Below are 18,955 nucleotides of genomic sequence, written 5' to 3'. Positions count from 1 at the left end.
TATAATATTATATTATTAATATTATTAATATTACATATTATTTACTTATTATGAATGAAACTACCCAACAATATAACGGCCTACAGTCCAGCTGAAATGATCAGACCAATAAACACAGAATTAGATTTTGAAGCTTTTTTTATACTTTTAATGCTACTTTGATGCTTTCGACCCTTTCTTCGTATCCAGTTTTTAGGGTTTTTCTGCATTGAATAGTTACATACTTTTACTTAAGTAACATTTTCAATGCAGGACTTTTCCTTTCCTTGTTTCCTTGTACCTGTTCCTGTAAAGTATTTTTACAGTGTGGTATTAGTACTTTTTTAAGTAAAGGATCTGAATACTTCTTCCACCGCTGGCTATTACTGCTTGATTCTCATTCAAAGCGAAACTAAAAATATTTTATATCTTATGAGAAATGTGAGAAATAAAAGTTTGAATTTACAAAAATGTGGGCGGCGTCTTCCTTTGTGACATTACATCCTAAATATTTAGAGTCATCATGTTTTCAGCAGCAGTTCCTGAGATAAAATGCTGCTTCACCTACGCCTTGGATTTTAAATCAATATTTATATTTTTGCCAAGATGCTGCAGATCGGCAATACTGCACATTTTTGGGACAGCTATATAAAATAAAGAACAAAAAGCATCTGTATTCTGGTTTCTTACGAAAAATATTTCACAAATATTAAAAAAATATCTTTTTATGGCCCTGTATATCAGCCAACAGGCATAATAGTCTAACTGTGGTTGGCAGAGATTTCTATTCATGCAGCTTTAATCAGAGAGGCAACATCCCATCTACAGTACTGTGTGTTCTGGTTTGTCTTGTGCAAGTGTGCTGGTAGCACTCAGCCCTCACAATGGTTCCCCTCTCTGCCAGCAGACATGACTTTATTTCTCTAGGCTGCAGTGGAGACAAGCACGTCAAACCTTTAATGCTGGATCACACATCAGAACGCTTTACACGTCGGCTGATACATAAAGTACACGTTACTGCCTGTATGGTCTATTTATTATTAGATCCTTTCTTACCACCCGCCGTGATAAACTGCCCCGTCTGGCTACTGAACGTCAGCCACTGGGCTGAGGTGCAGCAGGATTTATGTAGAGAGTGTAGTTAAGTATCTCAAAACCAGTGTGTGTTCAATTGTACTACTACTCATATTGGGGAAAAAAACATGGGATCAAAAATGTTTGGATCAAAAGTTAAAATGTAAACTTCAGGGTATGGTTGGGCAAAAATTCAATATGATGATTTATCGTCTTTCAATGAAATCGATATCATGAAAAAAAAATCATATGGAGATTTCGAGATACACAATTACGTTGTTTAAATTGAAATTAACGAGCACATAAACTCAAACTTCTCCGAAAATGTTACCTGGAATACCTGAGGGAATATTTGAAAATTGTGATTTTGGTTTTATAATCAAACTTTACATTTGTACATTACCACACAATGTGGTTAACATCAACTGCATTACATAACCCATGATTTATCATATGGGAGCAGACACTGTGATATATTGAGATAAAGTCCTTTTTTCCATTTCCATTTCCATCCCTACTGGGCGATATTTATGTGATTTGGACGACTCTTTACGTTTCTGATTTTGCACCAAAGTTCATAATAATATGAGAAAATACTTTTCATTTGTCGAGTATTTATTTAACAGGAGTATACAAAAAAAAAGCTTTACCATGTGGTTATTTCACATAGACTATTTATTTACTGAATTACCAGAAAACGTGCTATATCGTGATATATATCGTTATCGAAATAGATTTTTGCCATTTCAGCCAGCCCTACTCCTGGGAAACTTACATCTCAGTCATGGCCTCAGGCAGGTGGGCAGGGATGGCAGTGAGGCCCCTCCCTCGACAGTCTACGATGTTGTTGCTGCAGGAACACATCGGAGGACAGGAGCCGGACGCCAGGCTGCACGGCTGAACGAAGGCACTGCCGCCCTGGCCTGCAAACAAACAAGACAAAAAACTGATCCAAGTCCACCTTCATCAGCCACGCTCGGACCTGAGGGTGCTGTGTGTCCCTGTCTGGGTTGCCGTACCTGAGCAGGCGAAGTCGCTCTTGCGCAGCTCGGCGAGGTTGAGGCCCCTGAGCGTGGGAGGAGAGCTGCACTGAGTGTAGAGGCCTAAAGCCCCCCTCTGCCGTAGCCATGGAGACAACCAGGCCAGGTGACAGTCACAACGCAGGGAGTTGGAGTGGAGACGACTGGGAGGGAAGGGGGGAGGATATAGAAGAAGGGACAGAGATGGGAGATCAGGGGAGGAAGTGGAAGGGAGGGAAAGGGGACAGACGGGAGTAAAGGAGAGAGGAAAAAGTGAAGGAGGGATAAGGGGGGAATGACGTAAAAGAAGGAGGGCAGAAAATGGAAGTGTACAGGGGGAAGGGGGGAAGAGTGGGGCGAAAGAGAATGGAAAAAGATGAAGGGGTGAAGGTAGGAAGCAAAGGGAAAGGTAAGGAAGGAGAGTGGAAAAAGAAGCCAAAGGAGAGAAGGAAATTGTAAAAGGAGGAGTGGATAGGTGGGAGGACATAACGGAGTAGGAAAAGAAGTAGTGTGGAAGAGAGGAAATGAACCAGGATATGTTAAGAAAGGAGAAATAGTAGAATGAAAGGGGGAAGGAAGGAGACAAGTAAAAAAAAAAAAAAGAAACAAGTATTGGTAAGAATCTGCCATCATTGTGGTTCTTTTTTCAAAATGTGGCATTCTGGGTAACATAGTCCATTGACGTGAAGGACTCACAAAGTGCGGAGCTTCGGCATGTGGTTGAAACTGGAGACTGGAATACTGCTGATGTTGTTGTTGTTCAGAGTGCTGGGAGAGAGAGACAGACAGAAATAGAGAAACAATGAAAGGGAGAGAGAAGAGGAGGCAGAGAGGAATAAAAATAACAGCAAAAAGTGGTGTGAGAAAAGATAGGAGAGAGGACAGGAGAAAGAAAGAGTGAGGGAGGAGAAGATTAGGAGAGATATGGACGAGAAGGGTGAGAGAAGGAGAGTGAGGACAAAAAGACAAGATAGAAATCAAAAAAGGTGGGTGTGACAAAAAGGAGAGACAATTTAAAACGTTGACAGTAAGTGAAAGTGAGAGAAAACGAGGGAAAGAATAAATACAGAAACAGGATTTAGAAATCACGAAAGCATAATTTGACTGTGATGGTCCCAGAGAGATGCCGAACAATCTGAACTCCTTCAGGTTTAATCTTTTCAAAATACTCACAGTACTTCCAGAGATCGCAGAGCTCTAAACGCCCCCTCCTCGATACAGCTGATGTGGTTTTTATCCAGCTGACTGGTAATGAAAGGAACATATTAGTAACAATAATAACATATTTACTCAATCAGTTAAGCCAACCAATAAATCAATAAATCAATCAAGTGATCAATCCTTTTGGTACATCTAACGTAAACCTATCAGTACAAACAGGATATGACATGTTTTGATTGTGTATTTGATGTTGTCAACTGTTTTCTCTGATTTGTGCTTTATTTGTGTGGTATTAGTATTGTGTGTGTGAGTGAGAAGTGGGTAGAGAGAGGTGAGGAAAATGAAATGTAAGTGTAAGAAGAGACGGGAGGATGGATCAATAAGAGGAGAGTAAACCGGGAGAAAGGAGGGAAGCAGAGAGGATGCAAAAGGAGAGCAAACGGGAGAGGAGGCAAGATGAGAGGAAACAGGAGAGGAATCAAGGGGAGCGTAAAAAGGAGAGGAAGCAAGAGGAAAGGAAAAAGGAGTGAGGGAGGATAGAAAACACGAGGGGAGGAAAAGGGAGAGGAGGCAAGAGGAGAGGAAACAGGAGAGGAAGCGAGAGGAGAGGAAACAGGAGAGATAACAGGGTGAAAGCTCTCTGAATTAGTGTATAACACTGAAAGTGTGTGTGTGTCTCTACTTTCACACACAGGTTTTTGAGATCCGTGGCTCCTCTGAAGGCCCTCCTTGGGATGGCCTGGATGCTATTTTCACTCAGGTCCCTGAAAAAAACCAAGGAGCAGAGAGAGAAACTTGCAGTTAAAAGATACAAATTTGACTCTTAGTTGACTGATTTTTAATTGTTGCACATTCAACTGTTTTTGTTAACACACTAAAAGCAATCCTCGCAAATGCGTTGGTACAGTAGCACATGTTTGGTCCTACCAGTCTGTCATATTTGAATTAATAATTTGAGGAGAAAGAGAGAGAGAGAGAGAGAGAGAGAGAGAGAGAGAGAGCTCACACCCCAAAACCCAAGCTTTGGGAAGGACTTAATACATGATTTTTTTTTCTTAATGTTTTCTTTTTACTAACTTTATTGTATTTATGTAATCTGATTATTCAATTAAGCTTCGGCAATATTGTGTTATTGTATTGCTGATGCCATTAAAGCACTGAAAGCCTTCATATCTCCTTCTCCATCTGAAAATGAAAGCCAGATGACTTAGTGGGAAGCAAATACATTACAAAGAAGAAAAAAATAAACATTAGAACAGCCTGAAAAACCCCATTTGTAATGCATATGAATTTACAGCATTGATACAACTCTAACGCTTTAGATTTTAATATCCAGTAGTGTTTCCGGTGAACATTGGGTCATCCTGCAGCCACCCACTATCACTAGGGCTGACCCACACCATTACCAGCTAGTTTCATACCAATCTAAACACTGCTTCCTCTTTAGCTTAATATTGTTTTCCTCCAGTCTAGGGGGATCTGGGAGTGGGGGGGCATGCAGCAATAAAGACTGCTCAGGAACCAGAGAGGGTCACAACTGCTCCAACAGGCCGACTTCACTACTAACAAAAAGGACGAGTGGAGAGAGAGATACAATGCTATAAGTAGTGTAGGAAAGGACCGATGAACAACAACAACAACAGAACCCAGCTGATAAAGGAAAAACTATATGGAAGAGTGTGTGTGAGTGAGTGTGTGTGTGTGTGTGTGTGTGTGTGTGTGTGTGTGTGTGTGTGTGTGTGTGTGTGTGTGTGTGTGTGTGTGTGTGTGTGTGTGTGTGTGTGTGTGTGTGTGATAGACAGCAGAGGAGGATGTACTGGCTGCCCTGTAGGATCTCAGACACACTCCATTAACGTCAGGGTCAAACCACAGAGCCTGACAGAGGAGGAAACACCCACTTACTGAGACTTACACTGCTGATACCATGCACTGTTTGACATCCCCCAGAGCACTCTCTTTGTGGAAGCAGATTCAATTAACACAACACAATGTAACACTGAAACCAAGAATTACTGTTTTTCTCTGCAGAACAGTACGGTCAAGAAACTATAAACCAGTAACGTAGCATCTGCCTTTATTTAATTGCAACAGTTAAATGGCTTAGTTTATAATGTCTTCGGAGGCACATAGTGTGATGTCTGTTGAGAGTAGTGTGATGATATTAGTCTCGCTTTGCCAGACCTTCCTTTACAGCGCTGCGGAGAAGGGTCTGGCTAGTCCACACAGCATTCCAAGATGGGAGAAAAACATGCTCTGGTTTTTTGGCATTTCTTTTAACCAATTACAATCGTCTAAGCTCCGGATGGTGCCGCTGCAAAATAGCCTCAGAAAGGAACTTGTTTTGGTGGAACATGTGTACTTTCAAAAGTTTTTTTAGGCGTGCAACAGAAAACTGTGATTGGACAGATAGTCTAGCTAGCTGTCTGGATTTACCCTGCAGAGATCTGAGGAGCAGCTAACCATAGTCCTCACAAATCGGAGTTTAAAATTCCATCACAAAGAAATAGGAAGGTGACCGACATCAGCGCAAAGACACGCATCCGGCGGAATTTCCTGCGGCACCGGAGCAATCCCGGAAATGGAACGTCATGGATGTAGACTAAGATGATATTGTACATTTAACTGCTGTTGTTGCATTTGTTAACACCATACTACACTACACTCCACGATACAACACTGTACGCAATAATTTAGATATTTAGATAGTTCCACCAGACTAAAATGTCAAGTTTGGCAAGAGGATGGTGCTAATATGCTAATTTGTACATGCTTACATGCTAAACATCAGGGTGTTAACAGCCAAGAGTTAAGTTGGATATACCAAGTTTAGTTGAAGCTGAGCCAAACAAGCGGAGATGTCCTAAAATGGCCACCGTACATAGGATGCAACCTTTGATTTAGGTAAATTTAGGGCCACCCTTGTGGTACTACCCCTTGTGGTAAAGATTTGAGAAACTGGTGTGTCTTGTCATACAATATGTTGACGTTTAAGGTCATACATGGGCTAGTTTAGAGAATAAAGCATTGTATATTGGAGAAATGTGGTGCTACATGTTTAATCTCGAGGGACCTAAGGAGAGTAAAGTCTTAAGGACCCATTCAGACCAGAAAAAGCGATCCGGCGACTCGTTGCAGGGCTGTGCGGCGGTGGGAGTGTCACTTAAAAGGCCCATTTGTGACGTCCTGTTGTGCTTTTAACCCCACAAATTACAAAGAAGCAGAAATAGACTTTATATTTCAAAATTACCATTTTCCCGCCAGATCGTTTAAAGATCTTGACATTTCCGACCGCAGGTGAAGGCAGCGCCATTTCACAGAGAACAAGAGGAAGAAAAGAGACATAGCAAGTGCTTGCAGGAAACAGTCAGCTGTCACACAAACTCCTGGATGTTTTTTACCCTTATAGGGCCCTATTTTAACGATCTAAGCGCACGGCGTGAAGCGTCTGGCGCAGGTGTGTTTAGGGCATGTACGAATCCACTTTTGCTAGTTTATCGGGTAAATTTAAGGTTCGTTGAGCCAGGCGCATGGTTGAAAAGGGTTGTACTTAGTGTCTTCATTAATCATAGGTGTGTTTTGGGCGTAACATGCAATAAACCAATCAGTGTCATCTCTCATTCCCTTTAAAAGCCAGGGGCGTTTGGACCTTGGCGCATTGCTATTATGATGCCGGATTTGCTGAGCAGGAAGGAGAGATTTTCAGGAGAAGAAACTGATCTGCTCGTGCGTGAAGTGAAAGCTGTGTAACAAGCATAGTGTGCGCGCTGTGCATGAGCCTAGGCGCATTTTACTGCACTTTTAAAATAACAATGAAGCGATGCGTCATTGACTTTAGACCAGTTTTTTGTTGGTCAATGTCGCGATCACTTTCCGATGCTTTAAGATAGCAATACGGCCAGAATGCATCTGAACACACCTCCCTGTAAGACCAGGACGCCCATGGGCGCACAGATGGGCGCAGATGCATTTGCTATTTAAACGACATGGGCGCTGGAGGGGAAACTGACAACTGCGTTGGTCTTAGACTAGCAAAGACACTTGCGTCGGGCTTTGCACTGCGCTGTGCAAGAAACCTTCTCGTGGCAGCAATAGAGGCAGTGATGTTTCCTGTTTCCTTTTACGGGACTCTCACACCGCTTCAAAACACACTGACAAGTCTGATCGCCGTTGTGATTGGCCACCACAGTGTGACGTCTGGTTGCTTTTCTCCAAAAGTTTAATCCGTCTCAACCTTTCCGACGCGTACTACCTACAATCCAAAAAGGGCATGGCATTTCTGACGCATACCGCCACTAACCACCGTATGGGAGCGCATGTCTAGTCGCACTGACGTCGAATAGGCTGTAACGTATGCATGGCCGTACGTCCATTACTGGCACCAATCGCCTATCAATCTGCACACTCAGTTCTCAGTCAGTTCCAGCTGAGCTCAGTCTCTGTCAAAGGTTCAGTGGTAAACCAGAGGAAGAAGCATGGAGAGGTCAGGGGCTAAAAGCAGCAAGACGTCTCGAAGTGAAATCAACTAAATTAAACTAAACTTGACACCGTCTGAGGTCCGTGATAAAAGCAGAGGCATCACTGTGCTGCTGAAGCTTAAAGCTCAGCAGTGTCTGAGACATGAAACAACCAGTGAAGGAGGTGATGAAGGATATACAGAGTGAAAGAGGAGTGAGTCAAAAGGAGCACAAGATGAATGGATAGACACAGTGAACATGCGCGAGGAGGGATGAGGATGTCTGTGTTACATTGCTTTGTTGTTTTTTTTCTGATTAACAATGTCTTAAACAGAATCTTTCTGGCTATCATTAACCTAGTCTGGACCTAGCTTCTTATGTGCTCATCCATCCTGTTTAGGATTGACCCATCTCCCAGAACAAATAATCTTGGGCTGAATGGTACCTGGGTCCCTGCAATCCGACATAGGTTATCATGTATCCCGGTCCTAAATTCCTGGACCTCATCAAAGCACCATACCATACTTTGCATTCTGTCGCCCCAAACCCAGACGAGCAGCGAAAGAGGATGGAACGAGAGATGTAAAGGGAAACTTGCAAATAAAAAGGGTTATGAAAATGAGTTGGAAGGAGAGAAAGTAAGAGACAGTATATATATATATATATATATATATATATATCATATCCAGTTGTGAAAAAACAATGTTGTTGAAAGGATTTTAGTTCCATTTGTCACAAATAATTTATTCATTTGCAGTACAAAGAAGAAACATAAAAGAGCCCCGCGAAGAAAGTTCCAACACGACAGTGTGTGATTTCAAAGTTTGAACCCTGAAGAGCAGCGTTTCTTTTCAGGGAAACACGGCTCGATGTGTTTTAGAAAGTGCTTTCACAGTTTACGTCTGAATCAGCAATTGAATGGAATAACATACAGTACTGTAGCTTTGAAAAAGTAAAATAAGATGTTATGTTAACTACTCATCTCAAGCAAGTTTCAAGTCTCAGAAAATGATTACAAGCTTCTTCTTTTTTCCCTTGGGAAGTCATTTCATCTTTTAAACTTCCCTCATGGTGAGAAGAGTGGTTCCCTTTGAAAGCAGTAGGGAGAATACATCTGTGTTAGATTCATCTACACTAAACCAAAGACCAGTGCACAACATGATAAATGTCCACACACAAAAAATAAGATTGCTTGACAAATAAAAGTAGTCTATTCGGCTTCCAGTCGGTGGTGGAACCGTTTCAGTGGAAAGTCGAAATATACGCAACACATATAAAGTGTCCTGCTTTTCTTTATTAGAAGTAGTGCCTTCTTACATGTTTCCTTCTTTCCTTTCTTCTCAGGTTTTATTTCATAATTTGTATTGTTTATTTTTGTATTCTGTATTTCCGCAGATGTTTCTACAGACAGTCAGGGGTGTCAACTGTGTGGGTGCTCAAGGGCTCAGGCACCCATGGCTGACTGTGAGCACCCACGGGGAAATCATACTGTCAGCTGACAATATCAGGCTAATGAGGCATACAGTAGCAGAGAATAGGCCGAGCAGAGCCTAAACATTGAGCTAAACCTGTGTCCGTTCCTTTTGCTTTTTTTCTTCCTTGGTGTCCAGACAGTCCCCTTTAGGCTTCATACAGTAATGTAAAGCACGTCATGTTGCATCACCTTGTGACCCGCTGCCATCTGACCTAATTGGCTCTAACAAGCCCACAATGACAAGAATAGAGGTACAGTAAATATAACTAGTATAACACATCCCATCCATTGACAACTAGATGTTAATATACCTTTTATATGAGAAATTAGGAGCCTATGAAAGAAAAGTGCCATTTCAGTGGGGTAATGCATATTAATGACTATGAGAAACGCATAAGTATAAAGGTATTTTACATGCAGGGTATTACAGTAGCTAAAATGTTCAAAATCACCAGAATTTTAGAAGTATAAGCTGAGTAAATGTACTTAACTCCCCTTCCAAAGTAAGACACTTGGGAACTAAATACTACATAAACCAGGTGCCAAATGCAAGATAAATAAGGTGAAGCTGCACACTCTGGTAGACTTACATTTTTCAACAAGCTGGCTGTCTTTACCAAACAAATTATTAATGAATAATCAACAACAGTCAAATGAAAAAATCTAATAGTACATTAGGGCTACACGATATGAGGAAAATATAGTATATGCGACAAGGTTGTTGAACATCGCGATAATATACTTGTATACTTGTGATAAATAAACAGATATAAAAAATGTACTCAGTCCTGCCTTTCTTCTGCTTTTAATGTTTAAATGCAACACACTGCTTTTTGAATTACAAAAACTGAAAGGAAATTATTTCCAACGTTATTTTATTTAACAAATTGAACACTGAACAGAGCGATGTTTGATTTGTTTTTCTGCTAATAGTCTCTTTCGCCATGTGTTTATTGTTTATTACGGTTGATATGATTAAAAAAAACCGATTTGTTGTGAAGCCCTAATGTTCATGTATGTATATATGTATATATGTATGTATATATGTATGTATGCATGTATTTATGTATGCGAAGACCTTTGATTTATTCTCATATAAATACTTTACATCCACAGCACACATGTATAGTGTATCATAAGACAGCTCTCTCTCTCTCTCTCTCTCTCGTCCACACACACACACACACACACACACACACACACAAAAGATGCTTTCCCATCAGGTTGTCAGGATGTCTGTTGCCAGGACACCAGAAGGCTGGATATGATGTTTACTGGAGGGAAACACCGACTGGTCACAGCTGGACATGTGTGTGTGTGTGTGTGTGTGTGTGTGTGTGGACAGTAGCTAGTCTCATAATATTTGCACACTCTCCTGCTACCTCCTCTAATCATTTTCTGATCCGTTCCGTCATCCGTTGTGTGCGTGTCCTCCGTCCCCTCTGCCCTTCCTCGCTCCTCTTCATCCTCTCATTGTTCCGCCCGTCTCTCCTGTCGTTTCAATATCCTCCTCCTCCCTCCCTGCTCACAGCGGAGGGTGAGAAAGGTAAACTTTCCCACTCAATCCCCTGCTCGTCTTCTACTCGTCACCTCTCCGTCCATCCGTCTCCCCCGACTACAGGTCAAACACGGGTCAGTTTCAGTCTAGCCATGGGCCTAGTGTTGCTCTTCCCTGTTTTTATACTCCTTTGCTATTGATATTAACAACTTTTTAGGTAAATCCTCTGATTATCAAAAAGGAAAGCAAAGAGAGAAAAGTCCCATCACAACTAGGGCTGCACAATTAATCGCAATTTCATCCAAATCACAATATGGATCCAAATCGCACGGGGGCGCAATATTTGTTAAAAGCAAAATATGTGTCAAACAATTCTTAAATAAGTATTGTGGTGCTGCAGAGACGTCCCGGCCTAGAAATTGTATCCTACAGACTAAAGAAAAAATCGTCTTTTGGTACAGATCCTCGCAAAAAACACCAAAATGATCATTCCCTCCAATATCGTACATCATATCGCAATCGCAACATCAGTCAAAATAATCGTAATTAGATATTTTCCTCACATCGTGCAGCCCTAATCACAACTCAAAGTGTCATCTAAGTTACAGCCCATTTACTTTTATTTTATTTTTTTATTTCTTTGCACTTGATGCATTTTGGGCAGATTTGACAACTATCCGATATAACAAAAAAAGTCTGATGTGAATTCAACAAAATAAGCTTGAGAGACGCATTCCAATCTAATAGTTTAAATTAACTTTTAAAAGGTCAAAGGGCATTCTAGCGAGAATTTTTTTAAAGTGTAAATTCATCCATTTAGCCAAGATGCATCTGCAAACTTTACTCCACCCCAAACACAAGACCTGAACTCAGCTGAGGAATCTCAAAGATGACACAGCATGGAGAACACATTTTACTGGTTCTAATGAGCTACCACTTTCTTTCTTCACACACACACACACACACACACACACACAAACACACACAAGCACACGCACACACACACACTGTCTTGTGTGACCCCCATCCAGGCAGGTCATCAGACAGAGTCAGCGCAACAACATAGTTAATATTTTATTTTCATAGTCTGGTTTCCTCCTCAACCTGACGCACAAAAACCCACTAACAGTATAAACAACTTAAATAAGTTATCGTCTGAACAACTGAAAGATACTGAGAAACAGACAGAGGAGGAAGTATCAGATAGAACGGAGAAAGACAAAATAAAACCAAGAGGAGACCCAACAGATGAGGAGCACAACAAAAACAATTAATATCTTAAGTTAACTGATACAGCATCAGAATGCAGACAACTGTGGCCGACCTGGAAAACCACAGTTAGAGAGGATGACCCTAAAAGGTCCTGACAGTCTCTCTCTCTCTCTCTCTCTCACACACACACACACACACACACACAAACACAGTGCATTTCACTGTCTTTGTGGGGACCCGTCATTGACATAATGCATTCCCTAGCCCCTAACCCTAACCTTAACCATCACAACTAAATGCCTAACCTTAACCCTTAGCCTCACCCTAACCATAACCTAATTCTATCCCTAATCCTACAACCAAGTTTTAACCCTCAAACAGCCCTTTGAAGTTGTGGGGTCCAGCATTTTGGCCCCACAAAGTTGTCAGACCCCACAAGTATAGTCAAACAAGAACAACACACACACACACACACACAAATAATGAGAGATTAACCAGGATGTCAAAATAGATCAGACAAGAGGAAGCTGATCACACTTGATCCACAGGATCACACATCTACAAACACGTCTCCCTCATTCTGACACTTAGGAACACACCCTCTCGACTGCACGAGACATCCCGAGGGATTTGCACAGAAAAATGAAGAGAGAGCGGAAGGGAAGCTAAATTAGGGCAAGAGAGAAGAGAGGAAATCAAGTAGGTACATGTTTCAAAAGCCAAATGCAAGACATTTACAGACCTCTGACTGCAACTAGTAAAATAACAACGGTTCTGTATTAAAGGACTAGTCCACTAAAAATGTATTTTTTGAGTATCAAACACTTATCAACTGTAGCTTGTACACTAAAAAGAAAAAGAAACATCTGCAGCATAATGCACATGTCTAATGTTGATCTATAAATGAAATATGAAGTGAAGGGAACAAAGGGAATCTTTTTTTGCAACACGTTACAGATTTTCTTAGACAATATTGTGCTTCTAACTTTGTGGATTACAAAACGCTCTTTCCTAGTAAACAAATCCAGATTCATAAAAAAAAAAAAAAAAAAAAGTTTTCCAAGTTTGGTGTGGTGTGGTTGGACCGCATGAATGCTATTGTGGATTTTGTTTAAAAAAGGATCAAATCCATCCAGCCAGGTTCCAAAATCTGGTGGAAAGCCTGAAATATGACATGTTCAACTATCACAAATGTGTTTAATATTTGGATGTATCTTACTTTTGGCCGTGATGTGCACGTCGTGGAAAAGTTAGGAGTGGTTATGACCTTCTGACATGCAGATCAACTGCAGAGAAGTGGATTATGCTGCAGGAGGGCTTTAAGCAGGTTTTGATACAGTGTGCACTGACTCTGGGTCATGATTCAAATCCAACCTGACAACAGCTCCTGTTTTCCACGAGGGAGCAAGTTTCAAACTTTTTAAGAAAACAGGGGTGGAGAATTTGACGCTTAAAGGTGCCGTAGGTAGGTTTGCGAAGATCCAGGACTTAGCCAAAAAAATGTGAACATCGACAACTTCTCAGTCCCTCCCCCCTTTCCGCTAAAGCCCAAAACGGTCTCCTAAGCCCCTCCCCCCACAAGGGAGAATGAATGCGTGTGCATGAGCAGTGATTGACACCGCAGTTAGACACCCGGCCCTGATTGGTGCATCTGAACAGGGAGCTGTGGATTTTTGCAAATCGCACTACAGGCTGTAGGTGGTTACCTGCGTCATGTAGTTCTACTGGAACATAGGGTCAGTTTCAGCAAATATGACAGAAAGTTAGTTTTATAAGTCTTACCTTTAAGAGATAGATTTCTAATGGGGTGTTTAGCGTCTCTTATCCTGCTCTGTGTAAGATGATGTTAACACAAACGTGATAGAGCCGGTTCGGGACAGCTTTGAACAACAGACGATAAAACAACCTGATCTTCTCTGAGTTCTAATCGTATGCTACTGCAGTATTGTGTTTTATCAGAGCAATGTATTTTGTGAGGGAAGCACAAAACTACCCAGTGGATGCTTTGGTTTGACCCACAGAGTAGCAAAACAGACGCACATGCTTATATTCATATGACAATGTGATCATAACAAACTCATTCTGTGTGGCCAGGTATTGTTCATACCCACTGAGGTTCATTTTAAATTATAATGGGAGTCCCAAAGTTTCCAACGATACCAAATATGAAAAAAAAAAAACACAATACACAAAACATCCAGATGATGGAGTGGTGCAGCTATAAAAACATGTTTTTTTGCTAATTTTACAGCTATTATAAATCTAAGGATAAAAGTTTAAAAGAATGGCAGAGGCCATTAAAAAAAGGAAAATATAGAAGGATAGGGTGAGGGAAAGTCTTCTTGTTTTACTTCTGAAGCCCACAAACATTCATCTTTCTCATTTCCCTTCTGTCTTTGTGTGAACCACAGAGCTGCAGGCAGAGCGCTCACACAGACAAAACACAGCATGAAGGAACGCAAACACACACACACACACACACACACACACACACACTAAGCATGAACACGCAAACGCACCACACACACATGCAAAATATTAGCTTCACACAACATCCAGGGGAAACAGAGCTGACTCTTAATTCAACACAATGCGAGCACATTACACCATCAACACGCAACTACACACACACACACACACACACACACACACACACACACACACACACTGTAGCATATGCGTGACAAACACACGTGTTATTAGTAGACAAAAACACAAATCCACGGGTTACACGACCCACACCCTGAGAAGGTTCATGACCTGATGGCACGAAGGAGGCTGTAACCGCGGCAACAGACCAAACTCTGGAAGCAAATACTGTAAATGTCTTCTCTACCGCTCTTGTTTTTTTTCTTTCTCTCTCTCTCTCTCTTGCTTTAGGTCAAAAAAAGTCCAAGCGTGCAATAAGTGATTTCGCTCATAAATATTTCAGTGCAGGGTGGCCTCTAGCTCACCCAGTAAGAGCGTTCGCCCCATGTAGGCTGAGTCCTGCAGTGGCGCGGGTTCGAATCCTCCCCCCTTTCCTGTCTATTGACTGTCTCTACTACTAATAAAGGGAAAAGCCCCAAAAAATAATCTACAAAAACTTTTACAAAGTGATTTAAAGAAACAAAAACAGAGGGTCCTGTTTAGAGCTGCGACGATTAATCAGCTGTTAAATTAATGACCAGGTATTTTGTTAATGAAAATTCTCTGATTCCAGCTTCATGAATGTGAATATTTTCTAGTTTTCTTCACTCCTCTGTGACAGGAAAGTGAATATCTTTGAGTTGTGGACAAAACGAGACATCTGAGGACGTCATCTTGGGCTTTGGGAAACACTGATCCACATTTTTTCTGACATTTTATAGACCCAACAACTAATCGATTAATCAAGAAAATATTCAACTGATTAATCGACAATGACAATAATCGTTAGTTGCAGCCCTAGTATAGAGGGTAACATCTTGCTCAAAACTCACTTATTACTTTTTTTCTAGTAACGAGTGAATCGCTTTATGCCTCTCTCTTCTTTCATGAACCTTGTTTCTTGTTCTTCTTGTCACCTCCGTCTCTACAGTACTTCCCATTGCTCTTTCCTTCATTACACCCGTTCTTCGCTCTCTCTTTGCTTTACTTCTCTTTCGCCTCTGCCAAATAAATCTCAACTTCGTGTCTCTTGCCCTCCATCAAGGCATCCATCTTGGCTCCATCTTTTTCTACTTCCCTTCCTCTGCCCTTGCCTCTTTTCTTTCCAGCTTAATGTCTCTCCCCTCCCTCCCTCGATCCATCCATCCACAGGGGAGCACAGCACTTAATTGAAAACCCCCACAGGCAGATAAGGGAAAGGTGATTGGGGGGAAAATAAAATAAACGAGGAAGGAAAGGAGGACAAAAAAAACCCAAGGCGGGAGATAATGAAAATGAAACAATGGAGACAGAGATGTGAGAGTTGACTGCGTTTGCCCGCCGTCTCTCACTAATATTTGTATTAGTGTCAATCTGAGATCAGTGTGTGTTATTTTCCCATCATGCTCTCCCTGGGTCAGCTTTACTTTGGACAGACATGACAGGAGACATCACTGTTCCTGGCCTGACCTCCTACAAACATGCTCACGCTCACGCTCTCTCTCACTCACACACACACACACACACACACACACACACACACACACACACACACACACACACACACTCTGGGCAAAAGAATAACAGCTGAGCAGGTTTTTGTAAAGGGAGTGATGGTGTCTGTCCTCGCCACAGATCCTGTTATCCAGCGTGAAGCTGTTTCCACACACAGCGGGGAGCGCCCCGCGGTCCCTGCTTTAAGAAAACTACAATTCTGGGAAAATCCTGCTCCTGTGTGTTCTGCGATGAAGGATTTGAGCCCTGTAGATAATATAAATATAGAAATGCATGCATGTGCAGATGGACAGAACACACGCGGGCATATCTGCTGTCGGCTGGAAAGCGACTTGCACGAGTTTTGTATGTCCAGTTTTAGCATGGAAAGCACTATTAGGAATTAAGTAAATACACTTTAGTAACACCACGCTATGAAAAAAATCAACTTGAACCCGCATTTATAAATATTTGTGATATTCACACGGAGCCAAATTTCTTCACGTCTTGTAAAAATGACTCAGAAAATGACTCTGAAAGGAGTTGGAGATCGGTTTCATGGCACATGAACCGGTTTTCCTGGCTTCGGTTTCATGGCACATTTACTGTTTGTGCAATTTCATCAACATGGTTTCCAGCTGCACCGGGTAACTGTTTTTAACATAGAAGCTCTGATTAATCCACTGTACACCCAGCATCTAGGGAATGAAAGTCAAGCATCTAGAAGGGCTCTACCAATAACCCTAACAATTACCTTTTGTGCAAAATAATTATGTTTATTGCACTAGAAGGATTACATTACATATCAGGTTTTGCCTCAAGGGGCTTTAAAATGGGCATATGAACATTTATATAGACTAGACTATAGTTATATAGACTCACTTTAACACTAAAATAGTATCTGTGGCGGTTTATTTTTCTATTAAATTAACTAATTTAAACATTCAAGTTAGTGCCTATGCTTCAAAAGTATTTTCTAAAGTTTTTTGCAGGTTTTACCAGAAGGTGCACACAAACACAGTAAATGAAAATGCAGACAGACACACACACACACACACACAGATTTCTAAAGATCCACATACATCCAATTATCTCACAACGCAGTGAGACAGCTGACAATTATTAAAAAATGATCCCACAGGCAAACACAAAATTAATGAATGCATGTGCAGACACAAACTTTCTCTCTCTCCCACACTACAGACACACCTATAAATAATGATGTCACCCAATCACACACTATAACACAACATGCATGACTGCTATAGATGCAAATATGTGTAATTAGCCCATGTGTAAATGCAAGCGCACAGACACCCACACATAACAGTCAATTATACTGTACAAATGCAAATAAAAGCAATTATTACACACACACCCACACACACACACACACACACACACACACACACACACACACACACACACACACACACATTACTCCAGCGTTCTCTTCTCAGTAAGTTAGTCAGGTAAACAGCAAGGTCACATTCCGGTTAGCCTCTAAATAGGCGAAACCCAGCAGCTGCTATCACCACCTCTGTTACCTTCACACTGTTAATTAGCCACACTCAGATGCCAATCAGCTGCGCTAATGAGGACAGCTCTGCCTTTCTGCCTAATGAGAGAAACTCTCCAAATGTCTGAGGGGAAAGTTACTGTAACCGCAAGGACACACTCGAAAGGACACACATTAAACCATGCACTCACACTTAATGTCCTACTATATTTTCATTTAGTACATCCATCTTTCTGCTTTTGACTTAATGCACCTTACATTTTCAGTCATTACCATGATTGTCAAAAAAGCAGTGTAAACGCCGAGGTAAACTCTATCAGAAACAGATCGGACAACGTTGTCTGACAACGTTGGAAATGTTGGAAAGGGCGCACCTTTTCAGACGGTATGTACAGGAAGAAATTCATTGTGTTACATTTGGTAGTTCGCATTAAAAGCTGTGTGAAGAATGAAAAAAGAGAGCTAGAGAGAGAAGTTCAAACCGTGGCGCCGCTCTCACCTCCGCATAGCTGACCAATCACAGCGTACGGTGGGTGTGAATGTCGGATTGTCAGTTTCTGAAAGTTACAAAAATGGTCAACACGGACACAGAGGTGTGGGGGGAGGGGGTTCCCGAAGCTATTCGATCATCCGACAAGCACTTCTGACGGAGTATAAAGGCATTTGCTAATTGCTCAATAGCGCTACAAGTAGCCCAAAACTCCAAACAACACCTTAGAGCCAACTTAAAGGAGAAATCCGGCGCAAAATAAACCTAGGGGTTAATAACACATGTGTACCGAGTCGACCGTTCTCTGGGATATGTTTTCATGCTAATCGAATGTGAACAGTTTTATTGCAAACTGCTAATTAGCTTATACCGCTAGTCGTCGGGGCAGAGGGTAAAGTAAAAAGAAATCTCTATTGAAAACATATCCCAGAGAACGGTCGACTCGGTAATCACACTTAGATTTGTGCAGACTTCTGTCATAAACACTGACATGTTTGAGCAGGGCTTTGCTTGGTCCATCTTTATTTTGTTGTTTGCTTTTGCTGTATATTTCTAGATTAACGCCTACTCCTTATAAAGCCCAGAGTTGGCAGGAAGTAGCATTTGAAGGAGTAAATCCCATCAATTCCCGGTGAAAGGCACACCTGCTGAAGCTCTGTTTCGTCTGGCTAACCACACAGTTCACCTGCAGGTCAAGGTGAATAAGCGCGTGTGAGACATTGAGCTACACTCCCATAATTCTTGGGTTCCCCTGGGCTAAAGGGAGGTGCTGAGAGGGGGGCACCCTGGTACACACACGTACACACACACACACACACACACACACACGTACACACACACACAACACACACACACACACACACAGGCAGCCTCTGCCATCAAAATACACAAAGGGCTATTACTGGGTGTGGAGTGAACGCTTCACACAATAACGGAGCCAACAAAAGACTGGAGAGAGCTAGAGAGAGAGAGAG

General features: G+C 41.6%; 1 protein-coding gene across 2 annotated transcripts in view; it reads right to left on the bottom strand.

The window, feature by feature from the left end:
• slit1b (slit homolog 1b (Drosophila)) overlaps positions 1-18,955 on the bottom strand; it is a 76,175-nt gene that overhangs the window by 35,778 nt on the left and 21,442 nt on the right. For both annotated transcript variants that reach the window (XM_039800816.1, XM_039800826.1), the window contains 5 exons: positions 3,926-3,997; positions 3,246-3,317; positions 2,769-2,840; positions 2,073-2,236; positions 1,829-1,976 (listed from right to left, as the gene is read on the bottom strand). In XM_039800816.1, the coding sequence (XP_039656750.1) occupies positions 1,829-1,976; positions 2,073-2,236; positions 2,769-2,840; positions 3,246-3,317; positions 3,926-3,997 (528 nt within the window). The remainder of the gene's footprint in view (positions 1-1,828; positions 1,977-2,072; positions 2,237-2,768; positions 2,841-3,245; positions 3,318-3,925; positions 3,998-18,955) is intronic.

Source organism: Perca fluviatilis, chromosome 1, assembly GCF_010015445.1.
Source record: "Perca fluviatilis chromosome 1, GENO_Pfluv_1.0, whole genome shotgun sequence".
Lineage (NCBI taxonomy): Eukaryota > Metazoa > Chordata > Actinopteri > Perciformes > Percidae > Perca > Perca fluviatilis.
Note: the sequence above shows the minus strand (reverse complement) of the source record. Positions and strands in the feature narration are given on the sequence as shown.